The sequence below is a fragment of the Trypanosoma equiperdum genome, assembly GCF_001457755.1.
Source record: "Trypanosoma equiperdum strain OVI genome assembly, contig: ctg_1702, whole genome shotgun sequence".
NCBI lineage: Eukaryota > Euglenozoa > Kinetoplastea > Trypanosomatida > Trypanosomatidae > Trypanosoma > Trypanosoma equiperdum.
Genome location: NW_027123730.1, coordinates 47,704 through 64,599, shown reverse-complemented (window position 1 = coordinate 64,599; position 16,896 = coordinate 47,704). Strand labels below are relative to the sequence as shown.

Below are 16,896 nucleotides of genomic sequence, written 5' to 3'. Positions count from 1 at the left end.
TGAGTGCGATGTCAGGGCCGTTCTCGCAAAGGATGGCAGTGGAATTGGTGCTGCATTTATTTCCGCAATGGTGGTGAACGACAAGTAAGTGAGAAAACCATGCTTTTTAAAATTACTTTCACTGTCTGTTCATATTTTGTGTTCTTTTTGTTTTTGAAATGGGCGTTTTTTGTCGCTCTCGGTGGCAGTGCTCACATGCTATTCGAGTTACCACTCCGTCTTATCCCCAAATCCTTCCGTCAACGGTACCGCAACAATTGATGACCCAAAAAGATCAAAAAGAAAATATTTTCTTTATCGCAGACTAGCGAAAACATAGGCGATAAGAGAGGAAAAACGTTTTTCTCTTGTGGCCTCCCCCCTTACGAAGGTGAGAACCTCTGCACTTTGTGTGCTTAACCTCCTTTTTGTGTAATGGTCTGTTTTCTATACTAATAGGTAGTTGTAATATAAGTTACTGCAATTACTTTATCCTCATTTTCCTCTGGTTACCCTCTCTTTTTTGTTGTTGCTGTTTCTGTGATAAAGCAACTCGGACAAAGAAGGAATAAATGCAGCTAATATATTTTGAATGGGGACGAAAAGAGAAATTGTTTTACCTATCCTTTCGTGTTTTCTTTTTGTTTATGCTTCATTATTGTTGTCGTCGCTTTCGGTGATAATATTTTTACTGTAAGGTAGTAACTAAACATTTATTGTAGTATTACCTTTTTTACTGCGATGAGGCTTGCGCTGTTCTTGTTGTTGTGTTTGCTTCCATGATTTATTATGGACGGAAATGGGATCGGAAGGAGAGGGGGAGACAAAAGGTGTGGCGACTATTGCTAAAAAACAAAAGCAAAAAGAACTAAAAAAAAGTGTGAACATTAAGCAGCTGTAAAGTAAATATTTTTCTGGGTTTTTTTTTCAGTTCTTCTTTGTTTATTTTTATTTTTCGGTGCCACAGTTATGTGGGACTAGGGTTAGGGAATTAATAATAATGTAAAATGGGGGAATTTACAAATATGGGAGGAGAGGAATCATATAAAGTAAGGTTACCTCATTCATTTAAGGTCACTACTCCATATTTTCCCTTTTCACCAACTCTTGTGATATTTTTAGGGAGGACGAAAGGAAAAAAGGAAAAAAATGAAAAGCAATGTGAAATAGGAATGGAGATGAATGAAGGAAAAGTAACAACTGGAAGAATTGAGAGAGAAATAATGAAAAGGTGTGGAGGATGTGTCACCGGAGGCGGTGAAAAGAGGTATAACGAAAAAAAAACGAACAAGGGAAAGAAATAATTATGGGGAAGTGAACTGATACAAAACGTAAGGGGCAAAACGTGAAAAGGATAATACAAGGTTTGGCAGGAGACTCTAAAAGCAAACAAAGGGTATATATACACCCACACATTGTTTATGCTGCTGCTTTGCGCTGAACACTTTAAGGCAACGTATGAGGTCTTCATTAGGTGTGACGGGGATCTGTTGTCGTTACTGTCCTTATGTGATGTTGTTGCTTCTCTTAATTCCTTTCTTTCCCCCTTTTCTGCTTGCACCGGTGCAATACTGCCGTGTGGATCGATACGCCATAAGAAAGCAATACAAACACAAATAAGTTATATAAAAAACTCTATTTATTACTAAAGCCAAAACCCCGAGACACATATCATTTCCAGTATAAAGGAAAAAGATATCAGCGTAAGTTTATCACCTCGATATTGGAACGTCCGAGTAATGTCTAGACGCCTAAACAATATCCTCGAACACATCTCGATCCAGGGAAATGATGGTGAGACTGTGCGTGCCGTTAAGCGTGATGTTGCAATGGCAGCGCTGACCAACCAATTCACAATGAGTGTGGAGTCTATGCGACAGATCATGACATACCTCCTGTACGAGATGGTGGAGGGTCTTGAGGGTCGTGAAAGCACCGTCCGCATGTTACCATCTTATGTATACAAGGCGGACCCTAAGCGTGCTACTGGCGTCTTCTACGCACTTGACCTCGGTGGTACCAACTTCCGTGTGCTGCGCGTTGCATGCAAGGAGGGTGCCGTGGTGGATTCCTCTACTTCTGCATTCAAGATTCCCAAATATGCCCTTGAGGGTAACGCCACCGATCTGTTTGACTTCATTGCATCCAATGTGAAGAAAACCATGGAAACTCGTGCACCTGAGGACCTCAATCGCACAGTTCCTCTTGGGTTTACCTTCAGTTTCCCCGTGGAGCAGACGAAGGTTAACCGTGGTGTGCTTATCCGGTGGACGAAGGGCTTCAGCACGAAAGGCGTTCAAGGAAATGATGTGATTGCCCTTCTTCAGGCTGCTTTTGGGCGAGTGAGCTTGAAGGTGAATGTTGTGGCGTTGTGCAACGACACTGTTGCCACGATGATTTCGCATTACTTTAAGGACCCTGAGGTACAGGTTGGTGTGATTATCGGCACTGGTTCCAATGCGTGCTACTTTGAGACGGCGTCTGCTGTGACGAAGGACCCTGCCGTTGCTGCTCGTGGGTCAGCACTTACTCCCATCAATATGGAAAGCGGCAACTTTGACTCCAAGTACCGGTTTGTCCTCCCTACGACGAAGTTCGACTTGGATATTGACGATGCGTCGTTGAACAAAGGTCAACAGGCGCTGGAGAAGATGATATCCGGCATGTACCTCGGCGAAATCGCCCGCCGCGTTATTGTGCACCTGTCGTCTATTAACTGCCTTCCTGCGGCACTGCAGACTGCTTTGGGCAACCGGGGGTCGTTTGAGTCCCGATTTGCCGGGATGATCAGTGCTGACCGTATGCCCGGACTTCAGTTCACTCGCAGCACGATCCAGAAGGTGTGTGGTGTTGACGTGCAGTCAATTGAAGACCTTCGCATCATTCGCGATGTGTGCCGCCTTGTCCGTGGGAGGGCTGCGCAACTCTCTGCTTCCTTCTGCTGCGCTCCACTGGTTAAGACTCAAACACAGGGCCGTGCAACTATTGCAATTGACGGCTCCGTGTTTGAGAAGATTCCGTCATTCCGCCGCGTCTTGCAGGACAACATCAACCGTATCCTTGGCCCTGAGTGCGATGTCAGGGCCGTTCTCGCAAAGGGTGGCAGTGGTGTCGGTGCGGCACTTATCTCCGCTATCGTTGCTGACGGGAAGTGAAGGTGAGTGTCCGCGAACGTAGTGTAATTTTCTGTTATTTTTTAAAAATTTGTTAGTTAGCGTGAAATTCTTCTGAAAAGCAGCAGTTGACAAAAAACTTTCTGTCTGTCTGTATTGATTTTTTTATTTTTCGTTATTATGCGTTTTTTTGTGATGACACTGCTATGCTATTTCGGCAATATAGCGTCGGTTTTGCAACTTAAACGGACTTACCGTGGCCTCAGCGACTTTTGCATTTCGTTTTTTCTAGTTTTTTTTTCTGATGTACTTTTGTTTCTTAACAATATATATATATATATATATATATATATTAAATGCTTTATTGTTATAACTGAGCGGGGGAGCCGAATACACATATGTATGTATGCGTCTGTTTTCGTCGATGCAAAAAGTTTGCGGTATTCTGCTTCCCTCTGTTTTCCGTATGAGAAGGTATTTACCCCGTTTTTTTGCATTTTCTTCCGGTGAACAAGGTAGCGGCTTTTCGGTGTTTCTAGGATACGTGAAAAATAGGAATCCAAGCGGTTAATGCGGAGAGCCTTGTGGCTCACTGCAGGGGCTATTAATCGGTGGACGAGAGAAGATAATATTCTCCTTTTGGGGCATCGGGGATCTCACACGGAAGCAACTGTGCAGCTGCCGACGTTGTCACCGCTTGCCCGTGTAATAGGATGCATGGAGAGGAAAGACTTCGATGGGGTAGTGCGGTTCTACGAATCAGCTTTCCGGGAGGGTAATGTTACACTGTGGGAGTTTGCAGGGGGCATTGTTCACGCGAGGGACATGGCACTCTGTCTCATGCGAACCTTTACTGAGTTGGGTCGCATGGATCGCGTTCGTGAAGTGTTCATGCTGGGACTCAGAGATCTACGGCCCGTCCATACTGTGGTGTCGTCCTCAATAACAGGGGCGAGGGAAGCATCGACAAGCCTTTCCTGTGGGAAAACTGTGCCTTTTTCACTTGTCAATGCAAATTTCTTCAATGCGTATTTGGAGGTGCTCACAAAACGCAAAAATTTCTCCAGTGATGAGGTTGCATTTGTGTTGAAGGAGATGAAAGCAGCGGATGTGTCCCCCGATGCCCTAACATACCACTACCTCGTTGAATTGCACATTCGAATGGGTGTTGATCCCACAGGATTGTGGAATGACATGCGGCAGGACTTTACGGTTCGGCCCCTTCCTTGCACTGTTCATACACTCCTCCTGCATGTAGTTCCTTCGGTAGCAGATCCCTCCTTTGTTGTGGATGTAACTCGTGAAGCCCTTCGGCATGGGAGTAGTGTGATGGATAAGCGGCTGATTTCAGAGATGATGGAACAATGGCTGCACAACGCGCAAGATTATCCACCAGAGTATGTACTGTGGCTCATGTTTGAGCTGGAGCTTCGCTGTGTTGTTGACAAAGCGTCGTTTGTGCAGTTTGTGCAGAAGCGGCACGTAGCAGAGCTGCTTCAACGGTGTGCCAAGTGTGCGGATGCAGACACGGCCGGGAAAGTGCTTGCAATGATGGACCGCCATGTCATGACGAAGACGGCGGATATTCTCAGCCTTGTGGTGTGGTGTTGGGCTCAAGCACAGGAATTGGAGAAGGCATTCGACTTGTTGGAACTGATGGCACGTAAGGGACACCTTGAACTAACAGATCCTTTTAGGAAATACACAGTCGATTGCCTCCGACAGGCGATGGACCGCCACTTTATGATTGCACTGGCGGATGCCGTAAGCTCTGTTTCCCTTCTCGACAGAGTCATTTCACATTTGCGTTGTCGGCGGCAACGGGGGCAGACTGTTTCTGTTCATTCACTCGACCTTCTAGTACTTGCTGCGTCCAAACTGGGCGAGGAGCGGCGTGCTATGGCGCTTGTGGGAAGCTACGTGGCCGAATGGGGGGTGCAGCAGCGTACGAATACGTACAACTGTCTACTTGTTGGACTTGCCTCCCGACGCGGTGCGACGTTGCAGCGCACTATTTATGATGCAATGCAAGGGAACGGTGTTACCCCCAACGCATTTACATTCCGTATTCTTATCCGGCAGGCAGTACTTGCTGACAGCATCGATGAGGCTATTGAGTTCCTGCAAAAAGTCACTTCTCACACCGGTTTAAGGGTTGAGGTGGAAATGATACTACCGATACTAGAGCGAGCTGCCCGTGCCGGAGATGCAGAAACTGTTAACCGTATTAGTAAGTTTGCACTTGACTGCGATATTGGCATCGATAGTGTCGTGCTCAACAATGTTGTGAAGTTGCTGACAGATGCTGGTCAGGATGTGGAGGTAATAAAGGGACACCAGCCACTGCATGAGGCTCTGCGGTCTCGTTCGAAGGCTGGGAGGCAGCGAGCCCGAAATGACATCGTCATTTGATGTTGTAAGCGACAATGTCTTCAAGGTTTAGTGCATGTCCGACACTTGTGCTTCATCCACACGGGTGCTCTTTTTTTACTCCACTGACGTCGTATTCCAAGATTTCCGTTGTTCACCCAAATGATTTCACAGTCGTGTGCTCTTACGTGATACAGCTCAAACGCATATATATGTGTGTATATGTCCGCGTGAAGAGTGTTGTGCTGTATTCGCTGTGTGTTGGAAGACTTGGGGCGCAACTTCAGGGGTATCCACCCCAGTTTCCACCCCGCAGTTTTGACCTCCCACGACTTTCAGCTTCCCATAGTCACTGGCGTACGCATTTGTGCGCTCCCATGTTCTAACGTTTGCTATCATTCGGTGTTTGAGTGGAGGTCGCCGTCTTTTGATTTTGGGCACTTTTTGATGGCTGTAGCGTCAACAATCTCCCATCTGCCGACATATTTCTCACTTCCCTTCTCTTTTGTTTGCCAGCGGGTTATAAACAAGGTGTCGATAAGGAGAATTCGAGAAGGAAGGGAGTTGCAAGCACCGAATTGTATATTGGAGCTTGGTTAATCCTACTTGGCCGCCGGACCCCGCAGCACTGTAAGGCTGGCATCCACAGTATACATATAGGGGTGCTTTTCCACTCACCACCGCGATGCGGGCTAACGACATTGTGAAGGGTAGATATTCCACATATCAGTTACAGGACCTTATTGGTAAGGGTGGTAATGCTGTTGTGTACAGCGCCGTCGACCGCAACACCGGGCTCATGGTTGCTGTCAAGAAAATGGAGGTTCATGATGATGCAGCTATGGCTACGTGCCGGAATGAAGTGGCCATACTTAGCCACTTGAAGCATCCTTATGTCATCCGCTACATTGATCATGCACACTCTGGCAAGTCTTTTCTCATTGTTACCGAATTTGCGCTTGAACGTTCCCTATTGCAGAGACTGAAGCGTCACGGCCGGTGTGGTGAGCTGGAGGTGGCCCGTTTCATGTTTCAGATAACTTCTGCGTTGGCTTACTTGCACAAAGAGAAGATCGTGCACCGTGATATAAAATGCGCCAACGTACTCTTGGGTGCAGCTGAAGTTGTTAAGTTATCGGATTTTGGTTTGGCTGTGAACCTTGGTGCCGTACACGGAGACACAAATGATGAAGAGGATGGCTTGCTGTCAAGCAGCGCAGTGTGTGATGGGGATGGTAAATCTGTCGCAGAAGAAGGTATAGTGGGTTCTGTGTATTGGATGGCTCCCGAAGCTGTGCGGGGTGAGCCACCTGCAGAGAGTTGCGACATTTGGTCGCTTGGGTGCCTTTGCATTGAACTATTGACAGGTAACCCACCCTTCTTTGATCGTAAACCTGCCAACGCATTGTATTGTATAAGCGAAACGGATGAAACACCAATACCTACCATGGATGTGTCGGAGGAGTGCCGCAATTTCTTGACACAGTGTCTTGACAGGGACGCGTCTAAGCGGCCGACCGCAGCGGCGTTGTTGAAGCACGGATGGTTTGGTGGCTTCCTTGCGGAGAACATTGTAAAAACACTCGCAGACACTCAGGTTGATGGCACTACCTCTGACCAGGTGGCTAGTAATTCCGAAGCGATTAAGAGTTGGGTGGAGAATAACCTCTTTAACGAGCGTGCGGAGCAACGTGAGGAATGGCTCAGGAGTGGGTGCCTGAAGAGAGTCGTTGCAGTACTACCGAAGGTGACACCAAAGGTTTCTTTTCACATAATTCGCACCTTTGTTTTTGCCGCACAGCGTTGTCGTACGGAGTCAAGCTGTTTTCTAACCCGGCTCGGCGAAGCCGATCTGTGGGACAGTGCGCAGCTTGGAGTTCTTGGGAAGGCCGAATCACTTGGCGCGCTTTTTGTTTGTTGCTGTGAGCGACAAGACCCACGCGTGCTGCAGTATGCTCCTACTCACCCGGGGGCACTCTGGTTCCTTTTGCAGTGTGCGGAGGTTGATGTTGCGATCATGTGCATTGACGCTCTGCGCGCCCTGCTCGTAGGAACGGCCGGTGAGGAGGAAGAAAACCGAGCTTCCTTTTCGTCACGCCCCGAGGTTGCTTCCACAAACGTGGAGAATATAACGTTTCGTCGCTACGTCTCTCAGAACCGTTTCGTTTCTGACCACGCCGTTTACGCTGTTCAGCGCATTATAGAGGACATATGCTACGACGCATTCCGTGGTGACAAGGATCCCGCTGTCGGGTGGCAGAATATCGACAAACTTTTTGAAATACTTTTACAGGTGTACAGGAAGGCAGGAGACGAGAGTATTATACTAGGCCCGAGTGTGAGTGGTGCACGGCAGGACGACCCTCAAGATTCACCCAAGGGGGGCACAGGTGGTTCTGTGGCTGCCACCGCGACAGCTGCTGTTGCTGTATCGACTTCCATAGTAGGGGGAGGGGGTGGAGCAGCATCAGCTATGGGAGATCCCGCTGGAAGCGCGGCCACGGCCACAACTAGTGCGCCCTCATCAGGTGAAGCAGGCAGGAAACCCATCAATCCTCATATCCACTCCCCCTGCAGCCCCAACGCCGGTGGAGTTAACACCAGCAGCGTCGTTGTTGGCATTGCCAGTGCCTGCGGTAAAGGTGGAAAACCAGCGGAGGAGCTGTGGTTGTTAGCGTTGCAGGAGGCGAGCCGAAAACTCTGTCCGAATGCCATTGAACTTCTTATGCAGTACGTTCATCTTGCTGCTCGCAATGATCTCAAATCCCTTAACATCGGCGGTAAAGCCATTGCAGGCACGTTTCTTGTCGTTGCTTCCAACGCTTCTGTTGACACGGCCACGCGCATTACAGTGCTCAAGTGCCTCCCCGCCTTACAATGTGCATCCCCAAAGGCAGCCAACTTTATGAGAGACGTGCGATGTAGTGTTCCACTCTTAGTGCACACGGCAAAGAATATCCCGGTGCCAGCGGAGGCGCGAGACGATGAGGTGTTGAAGGTCCTTTTCGCTCTCTGCGAGGACAACAGGGTTGCTGCAGCCTTCGCCTCTTACGGTGCTTTTATTGCGATCGCAATTGACCGCGCTACGCTTGCATGTGAGCGACAGCGCTGGGCGGAAGTCACTTTAGCTGTGCGGTTTGTAGAGCTTTTGCTCGCGCACGCCACAGACACCTCGTGCATACTAGAGTCCCATGCTTTGCTGCGTTTGCTGCTGAAGCTTTCCGATGGAGACAAGTTTCCATCGATAGTAACATCTGTGGCGCAGCGATTATTAAACAGTTTGCAGGCACAGACAAATGTGGGATGAGGCGGGTCATGATCCTCATAAACTGGAGCGTTGCATCGTGGCGATGGGTAAAAACAGTACCTGTACAGCGGCACCAATTCAAAACCATCCACATCAGATGAAGCTACAGACAGGTAGTGACCAATATGAGGTCAGGTAGATGGGCTAAAAAACAATTTGAAAGGAGTGACACACGTGTCGGTGTGCGTTTGTGTGAAAGAGGACGATCGCGCCCCCTTTCGATGTCGTCTTTTTTTTTTTTTTGACTTTCTGTGCTTCGCCAGTTTTGTTGTTTTCATAATCACTCTTTTTTGATGTCTCCTCGCGTTTGCACCAGCAACTACGGCCTCTGGGAACGTGGTTTGGAGGAAAGTAGTCATGCTGGCTCCGGTTACAATAAAAATAGAAGAAAGCAGTAAGTGAACGAGGGTGAAATCCCTGGTTGCGCACACCACTGAATGTGAAGGGGAAGCTGGGTAATCCCTCAGAGGGATGTTGCTCTGTATGAGTTTGTTCACGCCTGTTCATTACTAATTATTTTTATTTATGATGTTAGACGGATCGGTTTTAATATATGACGAGCGGTTTCGGCAGCCCTGTAGGCGGCGACCGCACATGTGTAAGATTTGTGGTTTGGCCAACCCTCCAGTTACATGCATTAACGTACACGTATGCAACATTTATACAAGCTTTCATACGTCTTGACCGATTGTCCACACATCCAGGCTACACTTGCCCACTTTGTAGTTGTGAATGGCCACTGATGAGTGCAAAACTCATCGCTTGTAGGTGGTCACGTGCACTTTTTCCCCTTGTCGATATCCGTGAGGTCCCTCCACCCACCCATCCACACCTCTGCAGAGCTCCATCTAAACCCTTACTCGACTCCTATGTTTTGTACATCTTTCTATGCGTGTTTTTTTTTCTTAACCTTCCTTCTTATTGCTGCCTATCACGCTTCCCCGCATCCTCGACAAAATGAGGGGAAGGGGCAACGCGGCGATAGGCTTTCCTTAGTGCCATAGACACAAACAACCCCGCATATATACATTAGTTGGTCGGCAGGGTCCCGGTGAACCGCCAGGGGAAAGTTAAAAAGAAGTGGTCTTCGCTGCCCGTATTACCGTGCGCTCTTCATGTTCCGAGGTAGTGGGGCGCGTAAGTGTTGCTCCTCTTCCTTTCTTTATCGCACCGCCCCCACTTCGGCGGCCACTGGCACTTCCCCACCTTCGCTGGTGACGGTCCCCCTGCTACGTGCCGCTCTGCTTCTTCGGTGGCGTTTGCTTTCGCTGCAGTTCGATGGAGACTCAAATATGTGTGTTCTCGCAGAAGACGCCGCCGATGGTCTTCCACGTGGAACACGGCTTGAAATGTACGGTTCAAATGTTCAACTTGTCCGACAGCTCAGCGGTGCTGGCGAAGCATTGCTTCAACCTTCCGTCATCGGTGAAGTCACCGCAACCCTGGAGGGTGCGCTTACTGACGATACAACGGAAAGGCGAGGGAGGCAGATTGTTGCTGTGTTATCCCCACCACACCTCTCGTCATCGCTAGGGGGGCCCGAATTTAAAGGAAATGAAGATGTTGAGGTAATTGCACAGTGGACTCTATCGCGGAAGCGTGTTGAGAATGTGCAAAGAGTAACAGACACGACCAAAAGAGACGGGGTCAAAAATGAGGAGCCACCGCCGCTGATGGAGAACGGCATTGTGTTTCCCTCTCCACGTTTTGCAGGCCTTAGGGTCCTGCGTGCCGCACGGCACTCGTTCGCGCTTTTGCTTGAGAATGAACTGCGGGAGAGGACGGGGGAAAGTGAAGTAGGGAAGGTAGGACCACTCGCTGTTCTTGATGTTAGCGAGTTGGATTGCACTTTTAGTCGGGTTGCGGTGCAGATGGCTGTGGAGCGCGGCCTTGTTCTGGAGCAACACATGCATGTTAATTTTGTTCCTCTCACACCTGCTGCCACTGCTACTGCTGATGAAACTGTCCGAAGTCTTCTCCGCCTTGTGGCGCACCCCACACGCGGCGCTCATTTAGATCCACTTCGCCCGCTACAAGCGCGCTGTTTCAAACTCGGATGTTGCACTTTTTGTAGTAAAGGTCGTGGTAGTGCTGCCAACGAAGGCTCGAAGAAGGATGAAGCCTCTCTGGTTTCGCGGTTGGCGGGTGTGATTTCAAAGATTCACAGCAATGGGACCCTGCTCGTGAACCTTGTTGGCGATGGCATCAACCATGAGGAGTTGCGACAAGGTGCAGAAATGCATCTTGTGGAGGCGCTTCTGCGCGCTGACAGGTGTGGTGTGGTAATAGACGAGGTGTTACCAGCGGCCGATACACGCGGTACGGCCATATCTTTCGTTGTCTCACTTTGTTGAAGCAATTCCTCGGCAAGAGATGCGTCCTTCCTGTCTTATTTCATTTCGTGCCCGGGGGAAACCGGTGTCTCTGTCACATATTCGGTTGGTTTCAGTGTTCTCTGCAGACGCCAATCCCTCTCTCGTATTTATTGCATGATATATATATATATCCTATGCGTTTATACTATCGTCGACAGTTCAAGACTCATTACCCTAGCCCTTCATCTATTGTGTGCACAAGCGCGCATTTACATGTATCTAACATTTTGCCGTCGATCAACCTCGTTCCCCCTTCCCCTCGTGGATTATTTCAAAACAAGCGTAGTAAGTATACCCGCACCCCCAAATACAGTTACCTCTGTTTGATCCCGTGTCAACCAACGGAAGGAAGGGAAGAAAGGCGGAGAAACAGGGTACGAGGGTAAGAAGTAGTACATCGTGGCCATGTTGTCGAACACGGGAGGTTACTCACGACATTCCCATGTTCTTGGGTTTCGTAAGGATGCCGCGACATTGCAGTGTGCTCTGTGCCCCGCTCTGCGTGCAAAGGGTCGGTGTAAAGCTTACCAGTTGGAAACGAGGCTTCGAGCGGAATTAGCGGCTCAGAAAGAACGGGAATTGCGTACGACGGCCATGCAGTTGTACTCATTGCAAGAGGAGATACTTCAAAGGGGGAGGGAGCAAGGCGTGGACACTTCTGAGGGTGATAAACAAGCGGTTGTGGAAAAAATTGTGGGGGAGTTAAAGAAGGAACAATCATACGTGAGGTGGAATCTCGATGTTGAGGTCGTTGAGCGCATGACGTTGTTGCGCACCAGGCCCTGTAGGTACTCCCATCAGCGGGATCTCCTCACTGTCCTGAAGCCACGGAAAGGTACGGCAAAGCTTGGAAGCAAACATATGGAGAAGGCCCAAGGGGAACTTGGCGCAGCGGCCTCCGGTGGGGCGGAGAATCGGCTTTCGGAGGAACATAGACGAATCTTTGAAGGACTTTCACCATTACAGAAGTGTGTCGTTTGCTTACTATGGCAGCGTACCTTTGAGATACCTCAGAAGGTAGTTTGTGATGTGCGGCGCCAGGTGGAGGTCGAAAGGGGGTACGACTCTGATGACCAAGAAGATGCTGCTGTTGTGGATGCTGCGATTGAGGAAGAGGAGCGGCGTGTTGTGACCGTCACAACGTGTCGTTTATCAATCGGTTCCGTTGACCTGTCATCACTCCCATCGGTTGCCGCATACATAGCTCGGCATCCCAACGAGCCTATCATCCGTACTGAGACTTGGGAGCATTTTACGGTGTGGGATGCGAAGAGCAAATCCAGGCGGTCTGCCTTACTACCATCCAGTTTGACAGAAAAACAGGTGGATCTCAGCACAGCCGCTTGTGCGCACGAGGTGATGGGGGCTGTTGTGTGGGCGCTACGCACTATGGATGAAGAGAGGAGGCTTCAAAGCGATCCCAATGAACGAAGGCAGGAACGTTCGAGACAACAGCGCCACACTCAGGGGAAATCGGCAGCTGTAGTTCTTCGAACTTTAACGTTACGTCGATGCTCCATTACAGCAGCAGATGCTCTCGTTGCTGCTCTTCGCAAGTACAAGTTGGATACCACGCTTCTCGCACTCGACGTGAGCGACAATAGGCTGATGTGTCTCCGTTTCCTCTTTGCGCTGCGTGCACACTTTGCAGAACGGTTGCTTCGACTTTCGCTAGCGAATAACCCAATCACCCGCAAACCAGATTACCGAGAACAAGTTCGCAAGTCACTGCCTAAACTTACGAGCCTTGACGGTGTCGCAATACGGCGCCCGCCGCTGCGGTTTCCACATCCGTCGCTACTCTCGTATACTTTAGCAGGCGGAGCTGCCACTGCTTCCGCAACCTCCACCACTGTGCGACCAAAAGAGCACAGTACGATGAGTGACACTGAATTAGAGCAAGTGATGGATGCAGTCTCACGGTTCTTCTACATATGGGAAACACGCCGTGTTCCGTGGACAGCCGCGGAACTGCGACACATCAGAGATCAGGGAGGGACCCGATGCCGTGGGAGAAACAAGGTGTCAAAGAGGCGCCGTGGAGAAGGCACTGGGCTAGCTATTACTTCTTTGGAAGACGGTGAGGAGGAGCCGTGTGTTCCGCCCGAAGAAGACCTCGACGATGACAATTTTCACCACCGTTATTTGCACCCTTATGCTACGTTCTCGTTGAGCGTTCACGAAGGTCTTTCATTTTTCGCATCAGATATCATGCGAGTAGATGCAGAGGTGGAGATGGATAAAAACTACACTGGGATGCGCCTCTCATCACTCGACGCTTCTGAGCTTCGGGTATTCGACGTGTCAATGAAGAACAGTAGTCGCAATTTACTTTTAGGGCGTTCCGTGTTGCATCGTCACGCTCGGGGATCGCTTAGCTGTTACACGGCGTATAAGTGTACTTTGTATCCGCCCTCGTTGTCTGTGTGCCATCACTTCCCCGCTGCTGTTGTCTCAGCGTCGAAAATTATCTGTGCGGCTGTGAATGCAGAGCCACGTAAGCAACAGCGTCAAGAAAAGCAGAATTCTCATCGGAAGCAATCAAAGGGAGACACTGGTAATGCACACGAAAGCAAAACAGGCGCTACCGTGTTTTTTCCCAACCGCACCCGTAAGCCGACGTTTTATACCGTAACGATACACGGTTTGATGACCTGGCGAGCTCCCAGCATGAAGCGGTGTGAATGTGTTCGTGCTGCGTATGACCGTGTTATGACACTCGTGGAGAACACAGTGTATGGGGAGGACACCGTTGAGGGTCGGCGGAGCGCGCCACTGTTGATTTTCAACGACCAACTGCATCTTCGCCCAGCAGGGAGATGTGATGACGCGACTACGGTTTGTCATGTGACGCCAACGCTTGAGTATGTGACACGGCTTGTGGTGGAGTTCGGGTTAGAAGCGTGTGTGGATGGGGCGAGGCTTGTGCGGGCGGTGGCGGAGCGGTCGACAAGCGACGCCTCGACACACGCCGCGTTGACAGTGTTAGTATTTGGATCTGTGGAGTCATGTGAGAGCAAAGGGGAAGAGGTGGGATCACCAAATGTGAGTGCTTCTGGTACTGTTCATAGTACTGCTGTTGATCACGATGATCCCACTAATGGCGTCGAGCAAACTCTTCCCCACTTTGATATCTATTCAGTGCTTACCTCAGAGAATTGGACAGTAGCGGACAATGGTTGTGCAGTTGTTGAATGCCCACCACATAGGGTGACGCTTGCGGATGTGGATGCGGCGGTGGCAGCAAGTAACAGCCGCTACACGTTTTCGTTCAGCGTGGAAAAGGGAGAGTTGGGCGGAACGTGAATTGATGCGTCGACTGGTAGCTAGAATCTTCCATAAGCGAAACAAACTGTGTTAAGTGACCTCTTTTGGCTTGATTCAGTGAACGTAGGAGCGCTGAACGTGGAAGGGAGGCGCTGGTGCAGCTACCTTTATTCTCCAATATAAATTGTTACCGAGTAATAAACTTTTTTTTGTATGTCGCAAAGGTCATGTCTAATTAGGTGTGCACTTCACTTCTTACATTGTACAATCGCTTACGATAACAGTGGTTTGAAAAATATTTTCTTCCTTTATTTTTTTCACTGTTGACACCTTTTTTTATGTTGTTACAATGCTATTAGAGCCAGCGGGGGCACATGTCCAGAAAATCTTATCTAACCGCAGTTGTAACTCGCTATGCACGTTCAATATCGAGTTCTAGCGCTTTAGATCGTTCTCTCAATCGCAACGGCTTCAAAAAGTCAGCGAAACATGAGACGACGGTTCCTCCGAGATCTTTCTTATCGTCATGCTTGAAGTTCACTCCTGTTGCATGGCTCATCCGAAATGCCATGGGTATAGCGTTTTACCAATTAGTGTTGGAAGGCATCCTCACGGCCGTATGTTCTTTGATGCTTCTTGGGCATTACACTACAACTGCAGGCATAAGGTCACGACTGGAGAGTTGCCATTATCCTTTCACCAGCTTCGTTGACTGGGATGGGGGCCAACACGACCAGAGTTTCACAGTTGGTCAATACCACTTGACAGCAGAGGTGCTTACAGCGGCACACACAGCTCACAATATCGCCAGTGGATTGCTTCCTCTTCAATTAGTGGTGCTTGCGCTGACGTTCCCCGCAGCCAGGCGTGTGTGGGTTGGGGTGTCGACCCGCTCGAAGGCTCTGTGGCCCCACAAAGTTGAGGAGCAAATCTCCAACAATCCCTACGGAAAACGAAGAAACTACCGAAGGTAATGCACCACACCTCGCACAAAGGAATGATGTTGCGTATTTATATGTGTGCGTGTGCCAAAATAGCTATCGTGTATTAGACCACCGCTCCTGTAGACCTAACTATACGCATTGAAGTGCGATATGCGGTTGCCTCGGCGTCTATCGTTTTCCCCTTATTTGTAACCATGGGTGTATTGAGGAGCATGACCTAATTGTTGTTGGCTCTCCACCAGCAGCTAATTAACAGGTGAGTATGAAGCACAACTGTTGGCGTCGGCGGAAGTTTTATAAATGTTAATAAAGCTTACTTTTCCATGTAAGATCTTTTCCACTCCTGTTTGGTTCTTTAGTTCCTCTTTTTTTTTGATACGTACCTATTTTTTTCCCCATGGGCACGTGAAAACAAAAAGGGAAACAAACATTATCAACACAACGCTTGGGAGTGGTGTGCGTTCCAATTAAGCATAGCAGGAGTCATCATTCGTTATTGGTCGTATAAAAGGGTGAAGAATAGGTGTAGTTGCTTCGGTCCAGTGGGCAAGTGTTAGGTAGCATCAACGGTTTCCCCTTCCCTTTTGAGCGAAACAACAACAACAACAAAAAAAAAAAAGGCATTCGGAGAAACTGGAGGGAGTAGGTGAAGCGGGAGGCGTATCGATAGGCTGTTCGCACATGCTGTGGATTCAAATATGTACATTTGTAGTGCTTTCCACATGTCTTCTCGTTCCTGAGGTGGTGAACGCTTGGAGCTATGGAGAGCTTCTTCCCGTTAGCTTCCACTTACGCCTGAAGCGCACAGCTGCAGCCACAGATATTCCCAGAGGAGCAGATGATATGATTGAAGTCAAGGAAACAAAAAATAACCAGTGGCTTATTACTCGTCCGCTTCCACCGGACAACAGTCCTCGTTTTGCAATTAACACACGAGCTCACCAACCATCCACGAGGCTTTTTGAGTACGCCACCAATGCAACAAAACAAGAAGGTGGCTCTATATCAGATGTTGCCGTCCGCTTTCAAATTGAGCGTGGCCTGGCCAAATCCACTGCTTGGTACCCCCTGATGAAAACTATCATAAAAAAAATAACGACGGAAAAAAGAAAATCGAAAGTGGAACACTCAAAGGAAGAACATTATCTAGCTGGCCTCAATTTCCACTTTGGCTATCAAAGCGGAACTTTTCACAAGATTACGTCTTTCAGGGTAGAGCCAACGTACTCCAAAGTGAAGAACAACGACCTTGAACTTCATTACCAATGGACAGAGCACCGAACATATAACCCACACATTGCTCTCTGTATATGCTCCCTAGTCGCAGTTATAGCTGCATCATCTACTTTATCACTAATATTTACAAAAAAGACACACCTTACAAAAGCATTTAGTAAGAAAGAAGTAAGAGTAAAAAATCATAAGCAATAGCAAAGAAAAAAAAAATAACAATATTAAAAAAAGATGAAAATATCATATCAAAAATAATAATAATATTTTACGAAAAAGAAACAAAAAATATTTAAATATCCTTCTCCCCA

General features: G+C 48.6%; 7 protein-coding genes across 7 annotated transcripts; all 7 read left to right on the top strand.

Moving 5' to 3' along the window:
* Window positions 1-1,718: 1,718 nt before the first annotated feature.
* Window positions 1,719-3,134, top strand: TEOVI_000831200 (hexokinase; the record flags this gene model as incomplete). Its single annotated transcript, XM_067222804.1, has 1 exon — window positions 1,719-3,134. One exon carries the CDS (start codon window positions 1,719-1,721, stop codon window positions 3,132-3,134), a length of 1,416 nt encoding a protein of 471 aa, XP_067078905.1.
* Window positions 3,135-3,662: 528 nt separating this feature from the next.
* On the top strand, window positions 3,663-5,504 carry TEOVI_000831100 (Pentatricopeptide repeat domain containing protein, putative; the record flags this gene model as incomplete). The annotated part of the gene is made up of 1 exon (XM_067222803.1): window positions 3,663-5,504. One exon carries the CDS (start codon window positions 3,663-3,665, stop codon window positions 5,502-5,504), a length of 1,842 nt encoding a protein of 613 aa, XP_067078904.1.
* A 643-nt stretch (window positions 5,505-6,147) lies between these two features.
* TEOVI_000831000 (protein kinase, putative) lies at window positions 6,148-8,769 on the top strand (the record flags this gene model as incomplete). The annotated part of the gene is made up of 1 exon (XM_067222802.1): window positions 6,148-8,769. One exon carries the CDS (start codon window positions 6,148-6,150, stop codon window positions 8,767-8,769), a length of 2,622 nt encoding a protein of 873 aa, XP_067078903.1.
* A 1,115-nt stretch (window positions 8,770-9,884) lies between these two features.
* On the top strand, window positions 9,885-11,123 carry TEOVI_000830900 (uncharacterized protein; the record flags this gene model as incomplete). Its single annotated transcript, XM_067222801.1, has 1 exon — window positions 9,885-11,123. One exon carries the CDS (start codon window positions 9,885-9,887, stop codon window positions 11,121-11,123), a length of 1,239 nt encoding a protein of 412 aa, XP_067078902.1.
* Window positions 11,124-11,549: 426 nt separating this feature from the next.
* Window positions 11,550-14,450, top strand: TEOVI_000830800 (uncharacterized protein; the record flags this gene model as incomplete). Its single annotated transcript, XM_067222800.1, has 1 exon — window positions 11,550-14,450. One exon carries the CDS (start codon window positions 11,550-11,552, stop codon window positions 14,448-14,450), a length of 2,901 nt encoding a protein of 966 aa, XP_067078901.1.
* Window positions 14,451-14,785: 335 nt separating this feature from the next.
* Window positions 14,786-15,385, top strand: TEOVI_000830700 (uncharacterized protein; the record flags this gene model as incomplete). Its single annotated transcript, XM_067222799.1, has 1 exon — window positions 14,786-15,385. The coding sequence occupies one exon, from the start codon at window positions 14,786-14,788 to the stop codon at window positions 15,383-15,385; it is 600 nt and encodes a 199-aa protein (XP_067078900.1).
* A 651-nt stretch (window positions 15,386-16,036) lies between these two features.
* Window positions 16,037-16,786, top strand: TEOVI_000830600 (uncharacterized protein; the record flags this gene model as incomplete). Its single annotated transcript, XM_067222798.1, has 1 exon — window positions 16,037-16,786. The coding sequence occupies one exon, from the start codon at window positions 16,037-16,039 to the stop codon at window positions 16,784-16,786; it is 750 nt and encodes a 249-aa protein (XP_067078899.1).
* Window positions 16,787-16,896: the final 110 nt, after the last annotated feature.